The sequence below is a fragment of the Primulina eburnea genome, chromosome 4 (assembly GCF_022965805.1).
Source record: "Primulina eburnea isolate SZY01 chromosome 4, ASM2296580v1, whole genome shotgun sequence".
NCBI classification, from domain to species: Eukaryota; Viridiplantae; Streptophyta; class Magnoliopsida; order Lamiales; family Gesneriaceae; genus Primulina; species Primulina eburnea.
This window is the reverse complement of record NC_133104.1, coordinates 17174574-17198933: the sequence shown is the minus strand read 5'-3', so window position 1 is coordinate 17198933 and position 24360 is coordinate 17174574. Positions and strand designations below refer to the sequence as shown.

The 24360-nt window shown below is 37.3% G+C and overlaps 1 protein-coding gene across 1 annotated transcript; it reads right to left on the bottom strand.

The window, feature by feature from the left end:
• Positions 1-2778: 2778 nt before the first annotated feature.
• On the bottom strand, positions 2779-5248 carry LOC140830111 (uncharacterized). Its single transcript, XM_073193395.1, has 3 exons — positions 5165-5248; positions 3287-5056; positions 2779-2805 (listed from the first exon to the last, which is right to left on the bottom strand). The coding sequence occupies exons 1-3, from the start codon at positions 5246-5248 to the stop codon at positions 2779-2781; spliced, it is 1881 nt and encodes a 626-aa protein (XP_073049496.1).
• Positions 5249-24360: the final 19112 nt, after the last annotated feature.

Here is a 24360-nt window from a genome sequence, read left to right as displayed (position 1 = left end):
CACTGCCAGGGGCCAAAACTGCAATTTTTCTTCCGAATTAGCCAAAGTGGTAAACATGAAAGTTGTAGCCCTATGTGTTTTCTTTAACCCCTCCAAATTTCAGGTCATTCGGAGGTCTGAGCAAAGAGTTATGCCCATTCTACCAACATGTGTCAGTGCAGGAACAACAAAACACACGACACACTTCGGGCCGCTTTTGGCTCGTCTTCCCTAAGGATTTGAACAAAACTCAAAATAAGAAACTTATAGCCTTATATCTTATCTTTCTAATGGAGGTGGCCTCATATCAATTGGATCAATATACAAAACATTATACTAAAAACCACAACTACCGCCACATTTGTCATACCCTTTATGCACTTCCATTTTCTATTTGGCTCAAGATCAACTTTCTATTCTACCCATTCATTTCCATAACTATCACCAACTATGAACATAATGTCAAAACAATAACCGTTTCAATAAAGATATCCATGTACGATAACCATTCAACATAATCTCAACCAGTAAAGCATAAAACATGATCATAACAATAATAAACCATAAGGATTAACATAATAAAAGGTTGGGCTATTACAATCTCCCCTCCTTATAAAAATTTCGTCCCCGAAATTTGCTTACCGTCGAATAAATTGGGATAACGATGTTTCATTTCTTCCTCGGGTTCCCAAGTCGCCTCTTCAATCATATGATTCCGCCATAAAACTTTTACTATACCAATCTCTTTGTTTCTTAATACTTTTACCTTGCGATCAAGAATTTGAATCGGTACTTCTTCGTAGCTTAGGTTAGGTAAAAGATCTAATGATTCATGTCGAAGAACATGAGATGGATTGGGAAGATATTTGCGTAGCATAGACACATGAAAGACATTGTGCATTCTATCCAAGTCTGGTGGCAATGCAAGACGATAGGCTCGGTCTCCAATCTTGTCAAGAATTTCAAACGGACCAATGTATCGAGGACTTAGTTTACCTTTCTTGCCAAATCGCATAACTCCCTTGAGAGGAGCTATTTTAATAAACACGTGATGACCAACCTCGAATGCCAATGGCCGTCGTCGTACATCAGCGTAACTTTTCTGTCTAGACTGAGCGGTCTTCATTCTTTCTTGGATCAATGCCACAACATCTGCTGTTTGTTGAACCAATTCTGGGCCCAACATCTTCCTTTCACCTACCTCTTCCCAGTACAATGGAGATCGGCACTTTCTTCCATATAAAGCCTCGTAGGGTGCCATGCCGATTGAAGACTGGTAGCTGTTATTATACGTGAATTCCACCAAAGGTAACTTAGAATCCCAACTTCCCGTGAAATCAATCGTACAGGCTCGTAACATATCTTCGAGAATTTGAATCACCCTCTCTGACTGCCCATCACTTTGAGGATGATATGCTGTGCTAAAAGCCAACTTTGTGCCCAAGGCTCTATGCAAACTTTTCCAGAATTCAGAAGTAAACCTCGGGTCACGATCAGATACAATTGATACAGAGATTCCATGAAGTCTTACAATCTCAGCTACATAGACTTCAGCATACTGGTTCATTGTAAACGTCGTTTTGACGGGAAGAAAATGAGCCGACTTGGTTAACCTATCAACAATTACCCAGATGGAGTTGTAACCCTTTGGTGTTCTTGGAAGTCCTGTTACGAAGTCCATAGTGATATGCTCCCATTTCCACTGAGGTATTGGGAGAGATTGCAAAGTTCCTGCAGGTCTTTGATGTTCAATCTTAACCTGCTGACAGGTTAGACATTCAGAAATAAATAACATGATATCTTTCTTCATACCTGGCCACCAATAAAGACGTCGAAGATCTTGATACATTTTGGTACTGCCAGGATGAACTGAATAAGGCGCTGTATGAGCTTCAATAAGTATATCTTTCCGAATGTCATCACCCCTAGGAACACAAATTCTACCTCGAAAGGTCAATAAACCATCATGATTCAAACCGAATTCAGAAACTCCTGTTAAATCATTTTTATTCTTCCACTCTAATAACTGAATATCCAATTGTTGCTCCTTTAGAATACGATCAATCAAAGTAGAGCGAAGAACTAGTGCAGATAACTGATCTACTGTACCTGGAAATACCAGAGTTATTTCGTTCCTTTGCAAATCGAGTAATAACGGTTTCTGAATCATGGAACCCAATAGATAACTGGATTTACGGCTTAAAGCATCTGCAACGACATTAGCTTTTCCAGGATGATAGCTAATGGTGCAATCATAGTCCTTTACCAGTTCCAACCACCTCCGCTGCCTCATATTCAATTCTTTCTGCGAAAACAAATAACTCAAACTTTTATGATCTGTAAAAATTTCACACTTCTCACCATATAAATAATGCCGCCATATCTTCAAGGCGAATACTACAGCTGCCAACTCCAAATCATGTGTGGGATAATTCTTCTCGTATTCTTTTAGCTGACGAGAAGCATAAGCGATTACTTTCCCACGTTGCATCAACACAGCACCTAACCCCTGCTTTGAGGCATCTGTATACACAACAAAATCCTCAGTACCACAAGGAAGTACTAATACAGGGGCAGAAGTTAACTTATCTTTCAAGGTTTGGAAAGCTTGTTGGCATTCAATTGTCCATTCAAACTTGGTAGTTTTCCGTGTCAAACTTGTCAATGGCAATGCTATTTTCGAGAAGTCTGCTATGAATCTTCTGTAATACCCAGCCAAGCCAAGAAAACTCCGTACCTCTGAAACTGTCTTTGGAATGGACCATTGCTTAATAGCTTCAATCTTGGACGGGTCGACTGCTATTCCTTCTTTTGACACAATATGGCCTAAAAACGCCACTTGCTCTAACCAAAACTCACATTTCTTTAATTTCGCATATAATTGTTTCTCCCTCAATGTTTGTAATACGATCCTCAAATGCTCCCTATGAAGTTCTCGTGTCTTCGAGTAGATCAGAATGTCATCAATAAAAACAATGACAAAAGTATCCAAATACGGCTTAAAGACACGATTCATCAAATCCATAAACACTGAAGGAGCATTAGTTAGCCCGAACGACATCACCAAAAATTCATAATGGCCATACCTCGTTCTAAAAGCAGTCTTCGGTATGTCCTCCGTTTTTACTTTCAATTGATGATATCCGGATCGAAGATCGATTTTTGAAAATACAGTGGCCCCTTGCAATTGATCAAAAAGATCGTCGATTCGAGGTAAAGGATATTTATTTTTAATAGTTACCTTATTGAGTTCACGATAATCAATGCATAACCTCAACGATCCATCTTTCTTTTTCACGAACAAAACCGGAGCTCCCCATGGCGAGGAACTAGGACGAATGAATCCTTTATCTAATAACTCCTGTAATTGATTCTTCAATTCCTTCATTTCAGTTGGAGCCATTCTGTATGGAGTTTTAGAAATTGGGGCTGTACCTGGACTCAATTCAATAACAAACTCTACCTCTCGATCAGGAGGTAAGCCAGGCACATCATCAGCAAATACATCAGGATACTCCTGAACTACATCAATATTCTGAATTTGCACATTACTGTCCCTATTCACATCCGATACTAAGGCAAGAAAACCAGTACAACCCTTATTCAATAATTTCGTAGCTTGGAGACAAGAAATAAGGGAAATACTTAACGAGGAACCTAGCCCAATAAATTCATCACCCTCATGACCATCAGTTACAAACCTCACGGTCTTTTCCACACAGTTGATCACAGCATGATAAGCGTATAACCAATCCATACCCAAAATGACATCGAAAGCAACCATTGGAATTACAATAAAATCAGCATACAACAATCTCGAACCTATCTGTACTGGACATGCCTTAAGAATACTTGTAGGACAAATCTCATCACCAGAAGGCAACATAATATTGAATTGTAAAGGCATGATAGTAGGCTCACGAGATAAGGAGTGCATAAATACTTCAGACATAAAGGAATGAGTTGCACCAGTATCAATCAATGTAAGTGCTTCCTTTCCAGATATTAGAATATTACCTGATATGACTGAAGAATCAGGATTGGCTCCTTCTTTTGTCATCGTAAAGATTCTTCCTTGAACTTTTCCTTTATCAGAGGATAGAGGACATTTCTGTGCTGTATGCCCCATTTCTTTACATCTATAACATCGGCCACTTCCCACTAGACATTCCCCTTTATGTGGCTTGCCACATTTAGGACATAATGGTCGCTCCATCTCTGAAGAAGGAGCAAAAGGTTTATTGCGTTGTTCCATTTTGGCTTTTCCTTTGTGACCACCTCGAGCACTAGTACTTGCCCCTTGCCCTCTCGCTTGGAAAGCTTGCCTTCTTAATTGCCGCTCCTTTTCAATTTCTTGTTCATCGTGCTCAGCAAGTAAGGCTCTTTCAACAATGTCTTGATAAGTGATCACCTTGGCCATATGAACATCCCTTCGAATTTCTGGTTTCAACCCACGAAGGAAATGTTCTCCTTTGTCTTTATCATTTTCAGCAATAAATGGAACAAACACACATCCTTCTTCAAATTTCAATGTATATTCAGCAACAGACAAGGAATCTTGCCTCAACTCAAGAAATTCTTTGACCTTCTTCGCTTTAACTTCTCTTGAAAAGTACTTGGCATAAAATAACTCTTTGAACTCTTCCCATTTTAACTCGCGAACATTGACAGTCACTTTCGTAGCTTCCCACCAGATGCGAGCAGCTTTCACTAGCATAAACACAGAACAGCTCACTCTATCTCGATCAGTGAACTTCAGATAGTCAAATATAGCCTCCAAAGATTTAACCCATTCCAAAGCTACGAGTGGATCGGCACCACCGACAAATTCGGGAGGGTTCATACGCCTGAACAATTCATAGGAACTACCTTCGGTGCTTTCCACTCTAATCTGTCCTCTTCCTTGACCATGACCTTGGGTTGAGGTATGCAGGCTCAACAACTGTTGAATTTGTTCACCATGAACTTTCGCCTGTTCTTGTATTAATTTACTGAATTCGTCTACAACGTTGGTAGTCCTATCAGTGGTAGGGGTCCTATCATCCCCATCAGTAACCTTTCGTTTAGGAGGCATTTCCTACACGTAAGCTCACTTTAACATAGATATGAAAAGAATACATCAATAACAATAAAATAGAATCAATTCTCAAAGTTAAAATCAATAGATGCAGGATCGAAAACATACCGGATTGTCCTTGGTAGAAGAAGTCATATACGGTCCAAGAACTTTCGCTCTGATACCAATTGAAACAACCCATTCCCATGACATTTAAATTAAGTAATTAACATACGCGGAAGCATTAACTTTTAAAAGGGAAAGAACAATATATCCTTTACATCATAAACATAATTCATACATATATATATAAACGTTCATGAAATGTTCTCCAACACATGACAACAAACCAACACATTCAACCAAATACATGATGGTTTTAAAACTTCACATGTTTTCACTCATTCCCAAATAAAAGAAACATGATAAAGGTCTTTCCCTTGGCATTCTATATGACTTCTCCTTCCTCGGACAATCCATTTCAGTCCTTTTTATCACCTGCATCACATGATATTAACTGGAATGAGAATAAACTCAGTAAGTAAGAAGCTGTACATAGCAATTACATATACATAACTTTGGCTTAGAACATGGCTATGGCAATGGCGATAAAGAATGAATCATAAATCTCAAATCAATGTAAAGGGTATCATAACATGAATTAAAGGAAGGAAATGATAGTTCTATGACCTGTGACTTGTGACCTGTGGCAAGTATCTCTTTGATATATAAATATACCAAAACTGTGAGAGATACTTCATAATCATGTGATTGGCCAATGACATGCATGAATTACTATCATTCCTTGACTTTAATCATAGGGACTTTCATTGAGGCATTACATCAAACACTTGATGAACACAAAGGTTTATTAGCTCCTTGATCAATGAATTCAATGAAAATACTTGAACAATGAATATATAATAAGATATAACTCAAGTATACACCAATGAAAAGGAGCTAATTATCAATAAACATGGCTTTTATACATATAAATATCATGTGAGCAATTGAAAGAGAACTTCTACTTACAACCAACAAGTAAATGATGGCTATGAGACCTTGATTGAATTCCTACAAGCATCAACACAATGATAACCAACAATCATCAACATGAATCCAAGAAATTAACAATTTAACTTAACATCTCATTACTTCAAACCCTTCTAAACTCCAAGAATAGAATTCTTACCTTAGAGGAGTTTGAAACCTTGGTTGAGGGACTTAAGAACTTCACTTAAATACTTGATTTGAGGTAAAGAAATATTGGAGAGAAACTTTGAGAAAGAAAAGCAAGAACCGATGGAGAAGAAAAAGAATGGAAGGAAAATGAGTAGAAACATCTATACTCATCCATAAATAAGCCTTCCAATACACCAAAAACGTGTTTTCTATGCCATAGACACGGACCCCGTGCCCCCCTCCGTGTATAGGTCCGTGTACAAACTGTAAATCCCTTATTTTTCGTGGCAAGACCCGGACCCCGTGTAGGGGTCCGTGTAGGGGTCCGTGTACCCACTGCCAGGGGCCAACACTGCAATTTTTCTTCCGAATTAGCCAAAGTGGTAAACATGAAAGTTGTAGCCCTATGTGTTTTCTTTAACCCCTCCAAATTTCAGGTCATTCGGAGGTCTGAGCAAAGAGTTATGCCCATTCTACCAACATGTGTCAGTGCAGGAACAACAAAACACACGACACACTTCGGGCCGCTTTTGGCTCGTCTTCCCTAAGGATTTGAACAAAACTCAAAATAAGAAACTTATAGCCTTATATCTTATCTTTCTAATGGAGGTGGCCTCATATCAATTGGATCAATATACAAAACATTATACTAAAAACCACAACTACCGCCACATTTGTCATACCCTTTATGCACTTCCATTTTCTATTTGGCTCAAGATCAACTTTCTATTCTACCCATTCATTTCCATAACTATCACCAACTATGAACATAATGTCAAAACAATAACCGTTTCAATAAAGATATCCATGTACGATAACCATTCAACATAATCTCAACCAGTAAAGCATAAAACATGATCATAACAATAATAAACCATAAGGATTAACATAATAAAAGGTTGGGCTATTACACATACTTTACTTTATTGCATTGATATTTCATTTAGTGGATTGATGTACTTGTTTGCTTGATTTATAGATAGCAGGTATTAGAAGAGTAATCTTATGACAGAATTGCCTAATAGTGGTGGGATCGCCACGGGCACATTGCACGATGTCATGAGATAGTGTATTGGCGATAGTGCCATAGTCTGTCACCGGATAATTGGCTATCGATGTGGATAGAATTGTAGCTCCTTCTATTACTGGTGATCGGTACCGTATCGATGTGGATAGAATTATAACTTCTTTACTACTGATTATCGATGTCATATCGATGTGGATAGAATCGGAGTTTTCTTCTATTACTGGTGATCGATACTATACAGATGTGGATAGAATTAGAGCTTCTTCTATTACTGGTGATCGATGCTATATCGACGTGGATAGAACTGGAGTCTTTTCTATTACTGTTGGTTGATATGGAATGCCAATGTCTGGAAACCGGGATCCCTAGACTAGGATTGAGTCTAGTCTGAGTCGTGGAGTCACGTACATTGTCGACAGTTTGATATTAATTATATTTCAGCTCTTGATATATATTGCTGTTATCTGTCCATGCTTTTATGTTTATCATATGATTGCATGTTTTGTTGATATATACTGGGATTTATTCTCGCCTGATTTATCCGGCTGTTGTCTTGTCTGTATGTGTACATGACAACAGGTGGGACAGGTTCAGGGTTGAGGAGATGAAGAGAGATCGTGATTAGAGTGGAGATTCCGGACTTGGATTAGAGATAGGGTTGGACACTTGATATTAGCTGTTAAACCTTAGCTGAATAAATGTATGTGATACAGGATTTGTATTTTATATACAGAGATGTATATATATGTATTTTTATGTCACTACGTTCCGCTTTATTTTAAAAAAAATTAGACTCTGTTTATTATAATTGATTAATTAGTCCCAATGATAATTAAAAACTTGATTAGCGTCCAGGTCCCCACACTATGTAATATGTATCTCTTTGATATAAATATCAAAACTATGAGAGATATGCATTTATCATGAAATTGGCCAATAACATGCATATAATTACTATCATATGGTAGGCAACAATGGATTAATAGCTCCCTTATCAATGAATTCAATAATGTTACTTGATGAATGAATATATAACAAAACATATATCAATAATATATCAATAGAAGGAGTTAGACATCAATAAACATGATCTTTGTACATATATATATCATGTGAGAAAAGAAGGAAAGCCTCTACTTACAACTCAAGAAGCAAATGGTTGCTAAGATGACTATGAAGGGATTCCTACAATAAAATACATATAATCAACCATTAATCATCACCATTGATCATAGAAATCAACCAAGCCAACTTATACTCAACTCCTCAAACCCACTAAACTCAAAAATATAGAGTCCTTACCTTGGAGCTTGGAATATTAGGTAAGAGGAACTAAGAAATCTACTAGGACCCTTGAACTAGAAGTGGAAAGATGAAAAAGAGAAAACCTTGTGGAAGAAGGAGCTAGAACCGATCAGTGGTGAAGATGAAAGATAAGAAATGACTAGAAGCCCCTAGAAATGGTATTTATAGGCCCTTCCTTTGCTCAAATTGTGTTTCGAGTAGCATTATCGCCCTACCTAGCGCTGCAGCGCCTCCTGCGCCCGTTCCTAAGCAGCTGCAGCGCCACGACGCTATCTAGCAGCGCTGCGGAGCTTGTGCTCCGCAGCGCTGCCAAATAGTGTCGTGGCGCTCCAGCTGCTGCTTCGTGGCGCTGCCTCCTGCAGCTCCAGCACACCACAAGAACTGTAGCGCTACTCCTTCAGCGCTGCTCCTGCACGCCACTATCAATCACAAGCTAACCTAGGATACCCTTGAACCATAAACTCCTCTTCCAATTCCATGCAATACTAATGAAACAAACCATCCAAATACATGTTCAAATCATCTATATAAATCATCACAACAAGAACACCTCCCCCTCCATAACCCATCACCAACTATGAAATATGACACCAAAACAATAATCATAGTTTTACCATTCCAATGAACATATCAACCCTTGCAACAACTATGCACAAGAATCATAGCAATAATCATATATCCAAAGCACCAAAGCAAATATAACATTATTGACAATAATTAGATAAAAGGTTGGGATATTACAATGGAATGATTTGGATCGTCGCTTTATGTCTAAAAATAAATTGAGAAAGTTAGGGTTTTAGCGGCAAAACAATCATTTTACAGCTGAAAAATAGTATACGTCCTGGCAGTGTCCTAAATACTGTAATATATGTTAAAATGTGTATTTTAAATGTTTATGGAATTTTATTTTGAAACTTTAATACTAAAAGACATGTCGCATGCTTGGTTTAAAAGAAAATTGATCTATATATGCATGAATTTTTACAAGTGATGTAAATATGAAAGTTGAAGGAGGTGAATTGATTGTGACTAATACGATGATACTATGATATGTGAGGACAAGGCTCAGTTGATGGGTGAGTGTATCGCTGATGTCCCCGCCGCTCGGTACTGCGGTAATACGTAGATGGATCCATCGACCTTCAGCTAATACGAAAGTCACAATTGATGATCTGAATTCAATAAGAAGGGAAGCATATGCGTATATGATGAAAGAAAATATGATATGATATGTTGAAAAGAAAATATTAAAGTTTATGTTCATGAAAAGACATTTTAAGTAAAAAGTAATTTTTTTATTGCTTGTGAATGTATATGTATTACTTGTTATCATGATCAAAGTTTTCTGAGTCAATAGACTCACTAGGTGTGATCGATGCGGATGAGAAATGAGATTTATATTGATGGAGATCTTGTTGGTTGATCTTGTTGGACTTAAAGTGCACACAACCCGAGGACCGTTGCTAGTTTTCCGCAAATAAAACTATGTTTATGATTTATGATTACTTATAGATTGTTATGAATTATGATGCTTTTGAGAGCTTTTTGAGAGGATGTTAGAGTTAAGTTTATTTTTGAAATAATATTGGGTTATGTTGGTTAACTTTTCACGACTTTATAATTTGAATTACTTTCTTTTGGATTTTCAAATAATAGTTGGTTGATTTATTTTAAATGGTACAAATTTTTTTTTAAGTTTATATATATTTGAATTACTTTCTTTGGGATTTAAAAAAATAATATTTGGTTGATTTATTTTAAATGGTACAAAAAATTTTTTAAGTATATATATATATATATATATATATATATATATATATATATATATATATATATATATATATATATATATATATATATATATATATAGACACACACACACATACATACATAGTAGTTTCGGCCGAATACTTGGAAAAAAAATTAGTACTTCTTAAGAAAAACTAGTAGTGTATGTTTCAAAATCTGTAGGCAAGATTATCACAAATGAAGTGCAAAATGCAATAAAGATTTGGGTCATTCATAAAGAAATATTATAGAAATTATATGTAGAAAATAATATTTTCTTTTGTCTTCCCAAATTATCCTACAAATAGGAATGTATTGTGATGAATGAAATCATCCCTCATTTTATTAAATAAACTTTGATTCACAATTTCTCTCTTTATTTTTTCACTACAATAAAACTATCATGTTAAATATATATTTCAAGTTCTTCAATTCCATCATGAGTAGCTAATCTTCCAAAGTCGAGATGAAAAGGTAACATTCTTAGTATGATAATAAAATAATAATCTTTAATTATTTAATCATTATTTATTATTATTTTTATATTTAGTTTCTTTTATTTAAGCATTTTTATACCATACTTATAAATGTAAATTTTTAATTTATTGATGCTATATGTTACACTAAATTCTTGGTACCAATTAAATATTAGTTTTCTATTACCAACATTTTAAAGTTGTTATTTTGATTTTTTTTATATATGAATATTATCATAATATTGAATTCTTTGTACCATTTAAATGTTAATTTTGTATTAACCATTTAAAGTGGTTACCTTGATTTGGTGTTTGGAAATTTATTGTTCAATAAATACTTGACAATATTTATAAGTTTTGACGTATATATGTTGGGGATCGATAAGGAGTTTAGAGGGGATGAATAAACTCTTTCCTTTGTTTGACGATTTTGTAAAGGGTGCTAAAATCTGTTAGAGATTATAGCTGGTCTTGTTTGAATGTAGGTCTAGCAGATCACAATAAGTGCGGAAACGATCCAATGGAGTACAATGAGAAATAATAAAACAGTAGGCAGTTGAACATTAGTTTCTAGAAGTTCGAAGATAAAATCTTCTACGTTTCACCTTCTTCTATTTTCATCAGGTATCACTAAAAGACTTTGGATATTACAGTATAACACATATACACACCCACTTCAGTAGGGCTTACACTTAGCCTACTGAAACTCTTAGTTACACAACTCCGTAAAAACGAATACAACAAAGTTCTGGAAAAGACTCTTTTCTAGTTTACAAACTCTTCTCAATGATATAGTAAAGAGTTTAGCTTGAAGAGAGTTACGAAGCAGCAACATCACAAAATGATCTCAGAACATCGGATATGGATAATAAAGCGTGTGCTGCTTTTCTGTATGTTGAGCTTGAAGATAAGTAGTTTAGGAAAGCTCAAAACGCACGTTGGAATAATCGTTGCGTTTATAATGATAATAACGTTGTTTTCTAAAAAGGATTGACCTCTATATATATAGAAAACTTTGAGTCCAACTTCTATAATAAAAACAGCTTCTGATCCTCCTGAGTAGAGTCAGCTTTAATACCTAAAAAAGGTCCTGCAAAAAGCTTCAGAGTAATCAGTCTTGTTTCATACCAAAATTGGTAAGGAGCGTTAAATGTCGTTGTACAGCATTAATCGTGCCATTAATGCTAGTACTAGGTAAAGTAACGGTAAAATTTAAGATTGTAATGATCAAGTAAAAGGCGTTGAATTACTTCTGCTTAAGCTAAGTTCTGCTTTAAACGCTATGTGCTGATTCTGATTTTCTAAGCCGTTTAAGTACTCGAGGAGTACTACTTTTGTTAATGTGATACGAGAGCTTCTGCTTTTATACTGTATTCTGATTATAGCTAACGCGACCTACTAGTTTTGAGTCTCATCACCATAATTAAATTAAGTCTAACAATTTCCCCCGTTGTGGTGATGCCAAAACCTAGAAGTTAGAAAAATGCAATTGTAACAATAAGTAGATAGCAATTGATAGAAAAATAAACAATAAGAAAATAAGCAGTAGAACATAGTTCAAAATAGTTTAATGAATTTAATCATCAATGTCGATGTCTCTAAACAACGTTTCCTCATCTTGAGGATCTTGATTCCTGTAAGAAGATTCTACATGATGACCTCCAGAACTGCCTTCTTCTAACCTGGCTTCTGCTTCCCCATTTGTCATCATTGGCTAGAACTCGAGTGAGTAAGTCATCCACTCGGCCAGTAAGAGTAAGAATGCCATTATTCAGCATCTTCAGAAATGGTGCCTGATTCGAAACTTGTTCATTTAAATCAAGAATAGATTGATATTTAGACTCAATCTCGGAATCAATAGTTACAATTTTTGAGTCCAAGGCCTCTACTTTAATGATGTCATAATGACCAAGAAAGATGCTGGCGTGACTTGAGACAACATTTTGTCTGAAAAGGCTGGTTTCGACATGAAGTTTGGCCAAAGATTCTGCCGTGCGAATGACTTCTTTTGAGATGCGGTCACGGAAGATTATTGTGGCACTAACCTCAAAAGCACGTTCAAAAGACAATTGTTTAACAATCTCTAACAGATTTTCAAGATTTCTCGTCAGAATATCTATCTTGAATTCAAGATCAAACATTGAGTCTGCTGGGGAAGGTGTTCTTTTTAGCATACGCTATCTGATCTCTTCAATTTGAGCATTACGAGCAGGGGATATTGAGGGAGGGAGAATCAAAGTAGTAGATGGAGCATCTTCTGGTTGAGCAGTAGAAAGAGCAATGGTCTGTTTTGCAGAAGATCTTCCTAGAGCAGTAGTTAGTTCTGGAGCTTCACTCTCTTCTGGTTGGGAAGCTTCAGTGGTTTCCAGTTGCTCAGCGGGTGGAATGAATTCAGATGGGATATTCAAAATAGCTTCCATTTCTGCTTGATGTTCAGCAGAGAATACCTCCAGATTTGGCAGTGATTGAGATGGAGCAGTATCTGGTTCTGCCATTGGTTGGTCTGCTGGTTGAGCTTCTGGTTGGACCACATCATAAGCCTGGACTGTTTCTGGTTCAGTAGAGGCGGAATGAATAATAGATTGAATGACTTCATCAACTGAAGCCAATTCACAGATGGAAATCAGAGAAGTGGATTGAGTAGGCATCATCAGGGATGCAGTAGTACTAGAGACCTTAGCTTTTGATGGAGCTGTGGTCCTTTCCTCAACTGGCCCATTCTGAAGAAAGTCTGGGATGAAGCCTACTTTGTACTGTAGAGGCTCTCGAAAGGCCTGTTCTTGAGCAAGAAGTTGCTCATTCATCAATCACAGTCGGTCAGTCAAAAGATGGATCACATTCTGATCCTGAGCAGCAGTGGGAATCATAGAGTAAAAATTAGACTGAAGTGTCTTTAAAACAGATTACAGCTTCTGACATTTCAGCTGCTCAAGAATGTAGCTTCTTCTGTTCATTGTTGCAATCATATTTTCGGTCTTGGCAGAGTCAAAGACCTTCTTTTCATTTTTCACCATTTTCGAATAAACAACTGGTGTTTTCAAATAAGTGATTGGGTGGAGAATTCTGATTTTCAGCCAATCATCAAAGAAAGTCATGTCTTCACTGGCACATTTTTCAATCTCCTCCAAGTGAAGATCAATAGCAATGTGAACAGATGACTTGGCGCCAAGAGATTGTGGTTCTGCAACAAGTTTACCCTTGCTTTTATCTGAAGAGGAGGCAGGCTGTATGGGTCTAAAGGCAGAAGAGCCTACAGTATATATTCTCTAATAACGACTCCAAACGATGGTATGAAAGTTGAAATAGAAGTAGAGATGGTTGCAGTAGAGTTGGCTGCTGGTTTACAGAGAGGGATAGATTCTAGTTTTGATGAGGTGGCTTCTGGAAAAACTTGTCTCAAAGGGACAATATTTAAATCAGCAACAACTGCTATTTTCTTGAGGCGGAGGGTTGTGCGGGCTTTCTTCTTGCTTGGGTTAGCTGGGAGCGAGGCTTTGGTCGGAGCAGTAGATTTCTCGGATACAGTTTTATCTGAATCAGTAGAAACAACTACTCTTTTCCTTGATTTTCTTTTGAGGTCCTTGAGCCTCAGTTTGGGTGTCGCCAATCTCTTTTTTCAAGGCAACAAATTCAGTCACAGTTGGCTTAGGCCTAAGAGCAAGTACGTTATGAACATCGGCCATTGTAACAGATGAACCATCTTGTTCAGCAGAAAGAGGAAAACAAGCATCCTTCAACATCATGCTGATTTGAATAGCAAAACCACTACCCTTCCTCACAATCATATCCTTTATGATTCTGAACAAAAAACGACTCCAGTCCACTTTAATATTAGAAGTGATAGCTACCAAAACTTGAACCTTTTCTTTGGTCAGCTTATCAAACGTACCATCTTTGACCAAAAGTGTCTTTGCCACGATATCGGCAAGAACTTGATATTCCATCTTTAGAAGCTTCTTGAAGCAAGAGGGAAAGAGTTCCTCTCCAGAAGCTGAGAAGGAGGTAAGGGCAGTGGACATCTCCTCCTTAGAAATATCAGAAAAATCAGATTTACCTGAGCATGGGAGAAAGAAAGTCGATCCCAATAGTACATCATCGATGGAGATGGATGCACCTCCCTTGGAGTAAATGATTTTCCCATCCTCGACAGTTGCTTTCGCATAGAAATCCAGAAGGGTAGTCTTGTATATGATACCAGGTTCTTCCAGAAATCTTCGAAGACTAGATTTTTCAATAGCCTTGAACATCTTGACAAGATTGTCATCCTTGATTTTCAGAACTGATGCGAAGTTAACTTGGTAAGCATTTAGTGTATAAGCTCTAGCCATTTCTGAAAATAAAATGAATTCGAAGTAGATTCATCTAAAAGTTGAAATGAGAAGGAAGATGCAGTTAATATTAAAAAATGTACAGCCATAAGTGAAAACATAAGGACACGTGTCAGTATGTTTGCGGTTGAGTTTTTTAAAAATTAAAAGTTGAGTGTTTGTTACGCTAAAATTTTAAAATAAAATGAAAGAGGCGGGTTGTCCAAGCCGTTATTATAGAAAATCAGAAGAGGATTTGTCGTCTTATGATAATATCTACTGGAAATCACAAGTTCTGAAATATTTCCAGCACTTTTATAAATACCAGTAGAAACATTGTTTTATCGAAAAGTCAAATCTTCTTCTGCTTATGACATGGCATGAAAATATCAGTCATAAAAAAAATTATTCCCTCTGAATAAATTCAAATAATAAATAAATATTAAAAGCGAAGATACGAGATCTGAGGAAAGACAGATGACTCTTGATATTCGTGCATGAAATGAACAGTCAAGTTGCTCTTTAGCTTCCCCGAGACTTACTATAAATACCTGCACACAAACAAACTAAATCATTTACACATTTATCAAATCAAAACAAATGGATGTTGCAAGCATTCTCTCAGAGTCTTCTCCAGAGACGGATTCAGCAAAGAGTTTCAGAGGCAAACTTCTAGCTTCTCGTAAGATGATGTTTGAAGACATCTTTTTTCAAGAGATGATGACTTGGAACAAATTCCTTGACCTGTAATCTGAATATTCAGTTAGATTATTCTAAATTATGTTACAATAAGCTGTGGAATAATCCCTTTCACAACCACGATCATGCAAAGAGAGGGGATTATTCCAAAGTTTTAGAAGGACTAAGCTGCGGAATCATCCCTTTTACAAACCATGACCAAGCAAAGAAGGGGATGATTCCGGTAGCTCCTAGTTAGATTCCTGCTGAGGAACTTCAATACTCTTGAATATCCAAGAAATAATCCAGCATTTGATTCAAAATCAAATGCAGACAAATGATTTTTACCACTATAGTGCACAAATCATTTACAGCCAAATACATGAAATAAGATACATTAGGCTTACTCTCTTTCCATATCTCATTTGGAGTCTGATTGTGTCTTTTGTTGATCACGGCTCTATTTTGTGTGAGACACGCTGTATTGATTGCCTGTGCCCAGAAGAGCTGAGAGATGTCAGCATATGCTAGCATTGTTCTAGCAGCTTCTTTAAGAGTTATGTTTCTACTCTCAGCTATTCCATTTTGTTGAGGCTTTATGACAGCTGAATATTCATGATGAATTCCATGTTCATCTAAATATAATTCAAATATCTTGTTAGTAAATTCAGTGCCCCGATAACTTCTGATTTTAATGGCAGAAATTGATTTTTCATTTTGAATCCTTTTCAGAAGCTTGATCAAGAGGCTACTGGTTTGATCTTTTCCATTAAGAAATATCACCCAAGTAAATCTAGAAAAGTCATCAACAAAAACAAGTGTATACTTCATTCTCCCTAAGCTCATGATAAGAATTGGAACAAAAAAGTGCATATGTAATAATTCTAAACACCTTGAATTTGATTTGCTACCTTTATTCTTGAAGCTAGATCTTACTTGTTTGCCAAGTTGACTTGCAGAACATACATGATTCTTAACGAAATTAATATCAGGTAAACCATCAACTATGTTCTGCTTCTTGAGATAATTTATTGACTTGAAGTTCAGGTGATTCAAACTCTTGTACCATAGCCAATGTTTATCACCAAGGGAAGCAACTAAACATGTAGGAACATTAACATGATCTATGTTCCATGATACTTTCTAAGTGTTGCCTTCTCTTTTTCCCGTTAATACAAAAAACTCATCAGCATCTTTAACTGTACATGTGTGCTTCTGAAAAGCTATTGAATAACCATTATCACATAGTTGACTAATACTGATTAAATTATAACAGAGATTTTCTGAAACGTCTGCCTTTTTTATTGCTTTAAAAGTACTAGAATTTTTTTTAAAAAAACCTCACATAGCATCGGCCGAATTGCATACACAATCATAAAATATTTTTGACATTATTTTAAAATAAATCAACCAACTAACATTTGAAAATTCAAGTGAAAAAGTCGCAATGCATAAACGTCTAATGTTTGACCACACCTAAAAAGCAATAATTTGAAAAATAAAGCCCATACTAAACCTCTCAAAAATCTCTCAAAAGTATAAAGAAATAATCTTAAAAATCATTAACTTAAATCATAAATCATAATGCGGAAAATGTAGCGCTGGTCCTCGGGTTGTGTGCACCTTCAGTCCAGTAGTATCACCCATCAAGTGTTCCCTCAATACCACCTGCATCCATCACACCTAGTGAGTCTAAAAACTCAACACACCATAATATTTTTAACGATTAATACGTAATACAGTCAACATATAACGGTGAAAAATAATTGTACTTAAAAATATCGTTTTCATGAAGATGCATAAATTTAAACATTTTCGTAAACATTTTAATGATGCATAAAACTTTAAACATAAACATTTTCATGACATACATAAATAAATCCTTAACTTTTTCCTCAACATGACATGAACATTTAACATGATCATAAACATTTTCCTTTATCTTTAGTTGAATTCAAATCGTTAATTGTGACTTTCCTCAACATGACATGACATGACGATGGATCCATCTACATAAAACCACAGTACTGGGCGGCAGGGACATCAGCGACACTCTCACCGGTCAACTGAGCCTTGGCCTAACATGATCGAATAAAAATACGATTTTCGGGGCTCGCTCTGGGGCCATTTCCCATAAATGGGCTCCCTCTGGGGCCTTCTCCCCTCACGACATTCCCATTCTTACCTCAAATCTCAGAACCTCATATTCGCAATGACGGAAACACGATCGTCAGGCTCCCACTGGGACCATAACCCTCACGACGTCGCCACCATTAACGAATTAGTCACATTCACTTCACTTCCTTCAACATTTTTCATTCACATCACTTTATAAAAATCGTGAATAATATTTACATTTTCATTTTGAAACCAAGCATGCAACATGTATTTTAAACGTCTTCTTAAAATCGTAAAATCCCTTAGACATTTAAAAATCATACTTAAATCATGGGAAATTCATAAACATATAAAAATAATCATATTTTCATAAAAACAGCATTTCGGGCACTGCCATGACCTTTACTAATTTCCCGGTGTAAAAAGACTGTTTGATCTCTGGACTCGACATTTTGCGTTTTCGACTTTTTTCTTGATTTCTAGACTCTAATACGTCACAAATAATTATCTTCACTTAATTGTTTTAACGATGTTTTAATCCCGAAAAATCCCAAACTTCAATATAAAACTGCTAAATTAAAAACTTAGGCTTCTAATAATTATTTAAGCTTAAACCTAATTTTTCATAATTTTATAAGGCTTCAAACTAGGCTTTTCAATTAACTCGTTAATTAGCGTTTCGTGCGGCGATTAAATCCTGGTTAAATCCAAAACTCGTTATTTTGACCCCAAATTTTAAACATAGCATTATTAAGATTTATTCTACCCTTCTAGGTCATGAGCCACCCCCGTGGACCCTTGGATTCATTTTTAGTTCTTTAATTTTGAAATATGACACCTAAGGGAACCACCCGAGCCATCTCCCAAAATACTCGAGCCACGCCCGAGCCACCTCAAACCAAAACCTAGCCACCCCACCTACGGACCCTACTGTGCAAGCCCAGACCAAAAAACCCGGCCCTGGCTCGCTCGAAACTTGCTGGAACGAAGCACCAATTCTGTGCGTTGTTGTGTGTGTAAGTTTCCTACCATAGGACTCCTAGTTTTCTTAAGACTTCTCCAGCCCTCAAACCCCTGATCACCCGCGACCCTTACGGACCCTAGACCAGCCCCAGACCCGAGCTAGACCAGCCCAAGCCCTGGACCCATGTAGCGTACCCCATGAAACAAGAACAAGCTGCGCGCCTTCCTCCCAAACGTTGCTGTTGTCACTTTGCGTGGGGCTTCTACCTAAGACACCACCGAGCCCAGCCCTTTCTACCCCTCTCTGGACCGTCCCAAGCCATCACCCAGACCACCTAGCCCAGCCCTTGAACGAGCAGCAGCCCCTGAAATTCTCGACAGTACCTGAATTCACGCGTGGAGAGTCCCTTCACGCAGGGACTCTTCCAGCCGACCAAGCGCGAGCCCTAGCCCCATAGGACTCTACCAGGCCTTCACCCATGACCCTCCTCAAGCCCCAACCAGCCCTGGCCAAGCCCCAAGGCCCCATGAAAAGCCACCGATCCTATGCACCACAACAAGCCAAGCAACTTCCGTGATGTTTTCTTAATTAATTCATACGGTTCCAGCTTTTTAATTTCATGTTATGCAGTATTTTCATGTGTTCTAGGACCCCTTAAAAACATGTACAAACACCCCATACCAATTCCTAATCATGGCAGCCCCTTATGCACATAAAAACCATGATTTTGCATCAAAAATCTTAAGTTTCCCCACATGTGCATGCAATTTTTCGAAATAATCATAGAAAAATTCATGATTTTCATACACACGATATTTAAAACGATAATACGATGTGATAGATGAATAAAGGAGATGTATGGCGTGCCTTTGCATTATATACGCACGAAAAACCGTGGACGACGAAGAACGGGACGTGATCCTTGGCTTGTTTCCTCTAAAACCCTTCGAAAAAACCCTCCTCCAAGTGGTGTGTGTGCGTGCCGTGAGATAGGTGATTGAGGGAGAGTTTGATTTGATTGAATTTTCAGAAAAGTTGCCGAGACTTCAAAATAGGGTTTAGGGTGATTTTTAACATATTATATAGTATTTAATTCACTAATTAAAGCTTAGGCCTATTAAGCATAAGTTTTAGGCCCATTAGTCTAAATTAGGATTTAAATAAAATATATTAATAAAGTTTTGGTAAAATAGTTTGTGAATTAAATAGCCGGATTGCCAAAAAGTTCGTATTTTAGTTAAAAAACCAACCCCGATAAAATTTACGTCCGGCGTAAAAATCACCTCAAAACCCCTTATTTTCAAAAATATGAAAAACCATCAACCCTATTTTAAATAATTAAAAATAATTATTTAATAAAAACATTTTATATTTTTCAGCCCTCGGTCCCCGTTCCTAGATCGTCACTCGAAATAACATTTAAAAATACATTTTAATAAAATCATGTAGAAAATATATTTTAAACATGTAAATATGCACAAAATAATTAATTAATGCAATTAAAACATTTAATTAAAATACAGGAGAATTTAATAATTCAATGCATGTGGTTCGTGTGGACCTTAAAATTTTCGGGGCGTTACATTTTCAACCAAGAGCACGTCATTTATAGTGATGTTACCATGGATAATCTTACCCTTACCCATGGTTTTACCTTTTGAGTTGTCCCCAAAAGTTATCTATGGTCCAGTACAACTCATTATTTCTAAGAATAGACTCCTGTTGTGGGGACCCGGACGCTAATCAAGTTCTTAATCATAATTGGGACTAATTAATCAATTAAAAATAGGGTCTAAATTTTTTTTTTTTAAATGCGGAACGTAGTGAAATCAAACTCATATACATATCAGTATAAAATACAATACAAGTCCTGTACTGCATGCATTCAAAATAAACTAAGGTTTAACAACTAATGTCAAGTGTTCAACCCTATCTCTAATCCAAGTCCGGAGCCTCCACTCTAATCACGATCTCTCCTCATCTCCTGGACCCTGATCTTGTCCCACATGTTGTCATGTACACATACAGACAAGACAACAGCCGGATAATTCCGGTGAGAATATAATCCCAGTATAAATCAATGAAACATGCAATCATATAAAACAATACAAAGCATGTAATCAGGTAACAGATATATGTATCAAAATCTGAAACATAATCAATATCAATCTGTCGACATGATTCGATAATTCAGACTAGACTCAATCCTAGTCTAGGGATCCCGGTTTCCAGATGTGGTGTTCCTATATCGAATTCCGTAATAGAAGGAACCGTATTCCTATTACTCGATATAACCAATATCCTGGTATTCCTATATCGAATTCCGTAATAGACGAATTCCCATTTCCTATTACTCGATATAACCAAACATCCGGTGTCCTGACCTATCCGTCATGGACTGCAGTTCTATCTTTAATATCCTATCTTGAGACATCGTGCAATGTGCCCGTGGCGATTCCACTACTATCAGGCACTTCTGTCACAAGATAAATCGTCTAATACCTGTCATCTAAAATCAAGAGAACAAGTACATCATCAATTCAATGCAAATATCAATGCAATAAAGTAAAGTATGTGATTTAGGGAAACTCAAGTCCAAACCGACTCAAGTCCATCTCCCAATACCACATTGACTTATACCTTTCTTTCGTCGGTTTCTGGCTCAGTCGATGTCCTGAACTTACAGCCTGTCTGGCAATGACAACATCAATAATCTCATGTCAATATATCGTTCAACTCAATAACAATCTGATGAATCTGGATTTAATTCAAATCAACGGTATAACGGTACAATTTCAATATCCCCGTCAATACCAATTCAACATATAATAGTTACAATCCATAACTCATATCCAATACAATCCGTAATCCCGTCACAATTCAAATCTGTCCGGTATAAATCACTATACCCAGAAATTTCATAACAATTTCATAATCAGTCTGTTTCTTAATCTGGCTTCGATTCTACGATGTCTAATATGTCAAAAACATCATATATGAATTCCATTCAATTATGACAATATCATAATTCTAAAACATGTCAAAACGTAGTAAAACTTACGTCCAGTTGTAGCCTACGTTGCCAGGAACTCAATACCGAAGTCGGATTCAAAATCAGACGGACGGATTTCTCGCAAAAGGCGTAAGGATTTTCTCCTTTCTTCTTCAGACCCTTTCTCGATTTTCTTCCTTTGAAAACCGACTTGCATGCATATATATATAGCCGTGCATGCGTTCAAGGAGGTGGCATGATTTCCGTGCGACACGCAGCACCGCGGGTGCGGTCGTTGCTGCACCGTGGGTGCGGTCCTGCACCACGGGTGCGGTCGTGTTAACACCGCGGGTGCGGTCACCCTACTGTATCGATTCTTTCAAATTCCCGTAGCACCACCGCGGGTGCGGTCCTCCCCTTACCGCGGGTGCGGTCTTGCATGCTCATATCTTTCATAATTTTATTTCTGAATACATTTCTCGGTATCCCGATTAATCCCTTCCTAATCACATGAAATGATAAATCAATCATCGTTAATTACAGTGATTAATTCTTGGGCATTACATTTCTCCCCCCCCTAAGATACGATTTCGTCCTCGAAATCACAGGCATCTCATTCGTATCAATAAGGAGTATATATACAAAACTGTATAAGAAATTTACATCAGTGAAATAATGCTGGGAATTCTTGTCTCATATCAGATTCAGTCTCCCACGTAGCTTCTTCCACACCATGACGAGTCCATTGAACTTTTAAAAGAGGAATCGTCTTTGTTCTGAGCTGTTTTTCTTTACGATCGATAATCCGGATCGGTTTCTCGACATAACTCAATGTCTCATCCAGCTCGGTCTCGTCTGGCTGAATCACGTGAGAATCATCAGGGAGATACTTCCGCAGCATTGATACATGAAAGACATCATGTATTCCAGATAATGAAGGCGGTAAAGCTAGTCGATAGGCACAATCTCCTATCTTCTCGAGAATCTCATAAGGACCAACATATCTTGGAGACAATTTCCCTTTCTTGCCAAATCTGACAACTCCTCTGAAAGGCGAAATTTTCAGGAATACTCGGTCTCCAGCCTCAAATACCAACGGTCGTCGTCTGATGTTGGCATATTTGGCTTGTCGGTCTTGAGCTGCCTTCATTTTCTTCTGGATCAACTTTATTTTCTCTGTCATATCTCTGATCATGTCAGGTCCAGTCTCAGGAACTTCAGAGATATCATCCCAATAAAGAGGAGATCTGCATTTCTTTCCGTACAACGCTTCAAAAGATGCCATCTCAATACTCGTCTGATAGCTATTGTTGTACGAAAACTCACACAGTGGCAATGCATCTTGCCAGCTAGTGCTAAAATCGAGCACTACGGCTCTCAGCATATCCTCCAGTGTCTGGATAGTCCGCTCTGACTGTCCATCGGTCTGTGGATGATGCGGTACTCAGATGTAACTTCGTACCTAGAGCCTGCTGTAAACTCTGCCAGAAGTGCGAAGTGAAACGAGGATCACGATCTGAAATAATCGACTTCGGCACTCCGAGCAATCTAATCACTTCTCGGACATAAACATCGGCCATCTGGTCATACCTGTAGGTCATTTTGTATGGAATAAAACAAGCAGATTTGGTCAATCAATCAATCACGACCCAAATCGCATCACAACCTCGGGAGGATCTCGGCAACTGTGTCACAAAATCCATGGAAATGTGATCCCATTTCCATTCAGGAATGGACAAACTCTGTAACAATCCTCCTGGTTTCTTTCTTTCAGCCTTCACCTGTTGGCAATTCAGACACTTGGCTACAATTCAGTCACATCAGATTTCATTTGTTTCCACCAATACTGTGTCTTTAAATCATTATACATTTTCCTGCCACCAGGATGAATGCTAAAACGACTGTTGTGCGCTTCTGACAGTATTCGCTGTCTCAAATCTGAAATATTCGGCACAACAATACGATTATTCACATACAAGACATTGTCATGAACCTGATATTCCGATTGATGTCCAGTTCTGACCATCGCAATCGAATTCTGTACATTCTGATCAATTTTCTGAGCTGTTTTAATTTTCAAAAGCAGCTCTGGTTCAGCTCGAACAGCACACAATCTCAGAGACTGACGATCTGTCTCAAATATTAATCCAGACAAACAGCAGTCTTCAATCAAATTCGATACACCAATCGTCGATAAGGATAGTGCACATACCTTTCGACTCAGTGCATCAGCTGCTGCATTGGACTTCCCTGGATAATACTTGATTTCACAATCGATGTCTTTCAGTAAATCCAGCCATCTCCGCTGTCTCATATTCAGCTCTGATTGCGAAAACAGATATTTCAAGCTCTTGTGATCAGAATATATTTCAAATTTCTCACTGTAGAGGTAATGTCGCCATATCTTCAATGCAAAGACTATGGCTGCCAATTCAAGATCATGAATTGGATAACGAGTTTCATGGGGTTTCAGCTGTCTCGAGGC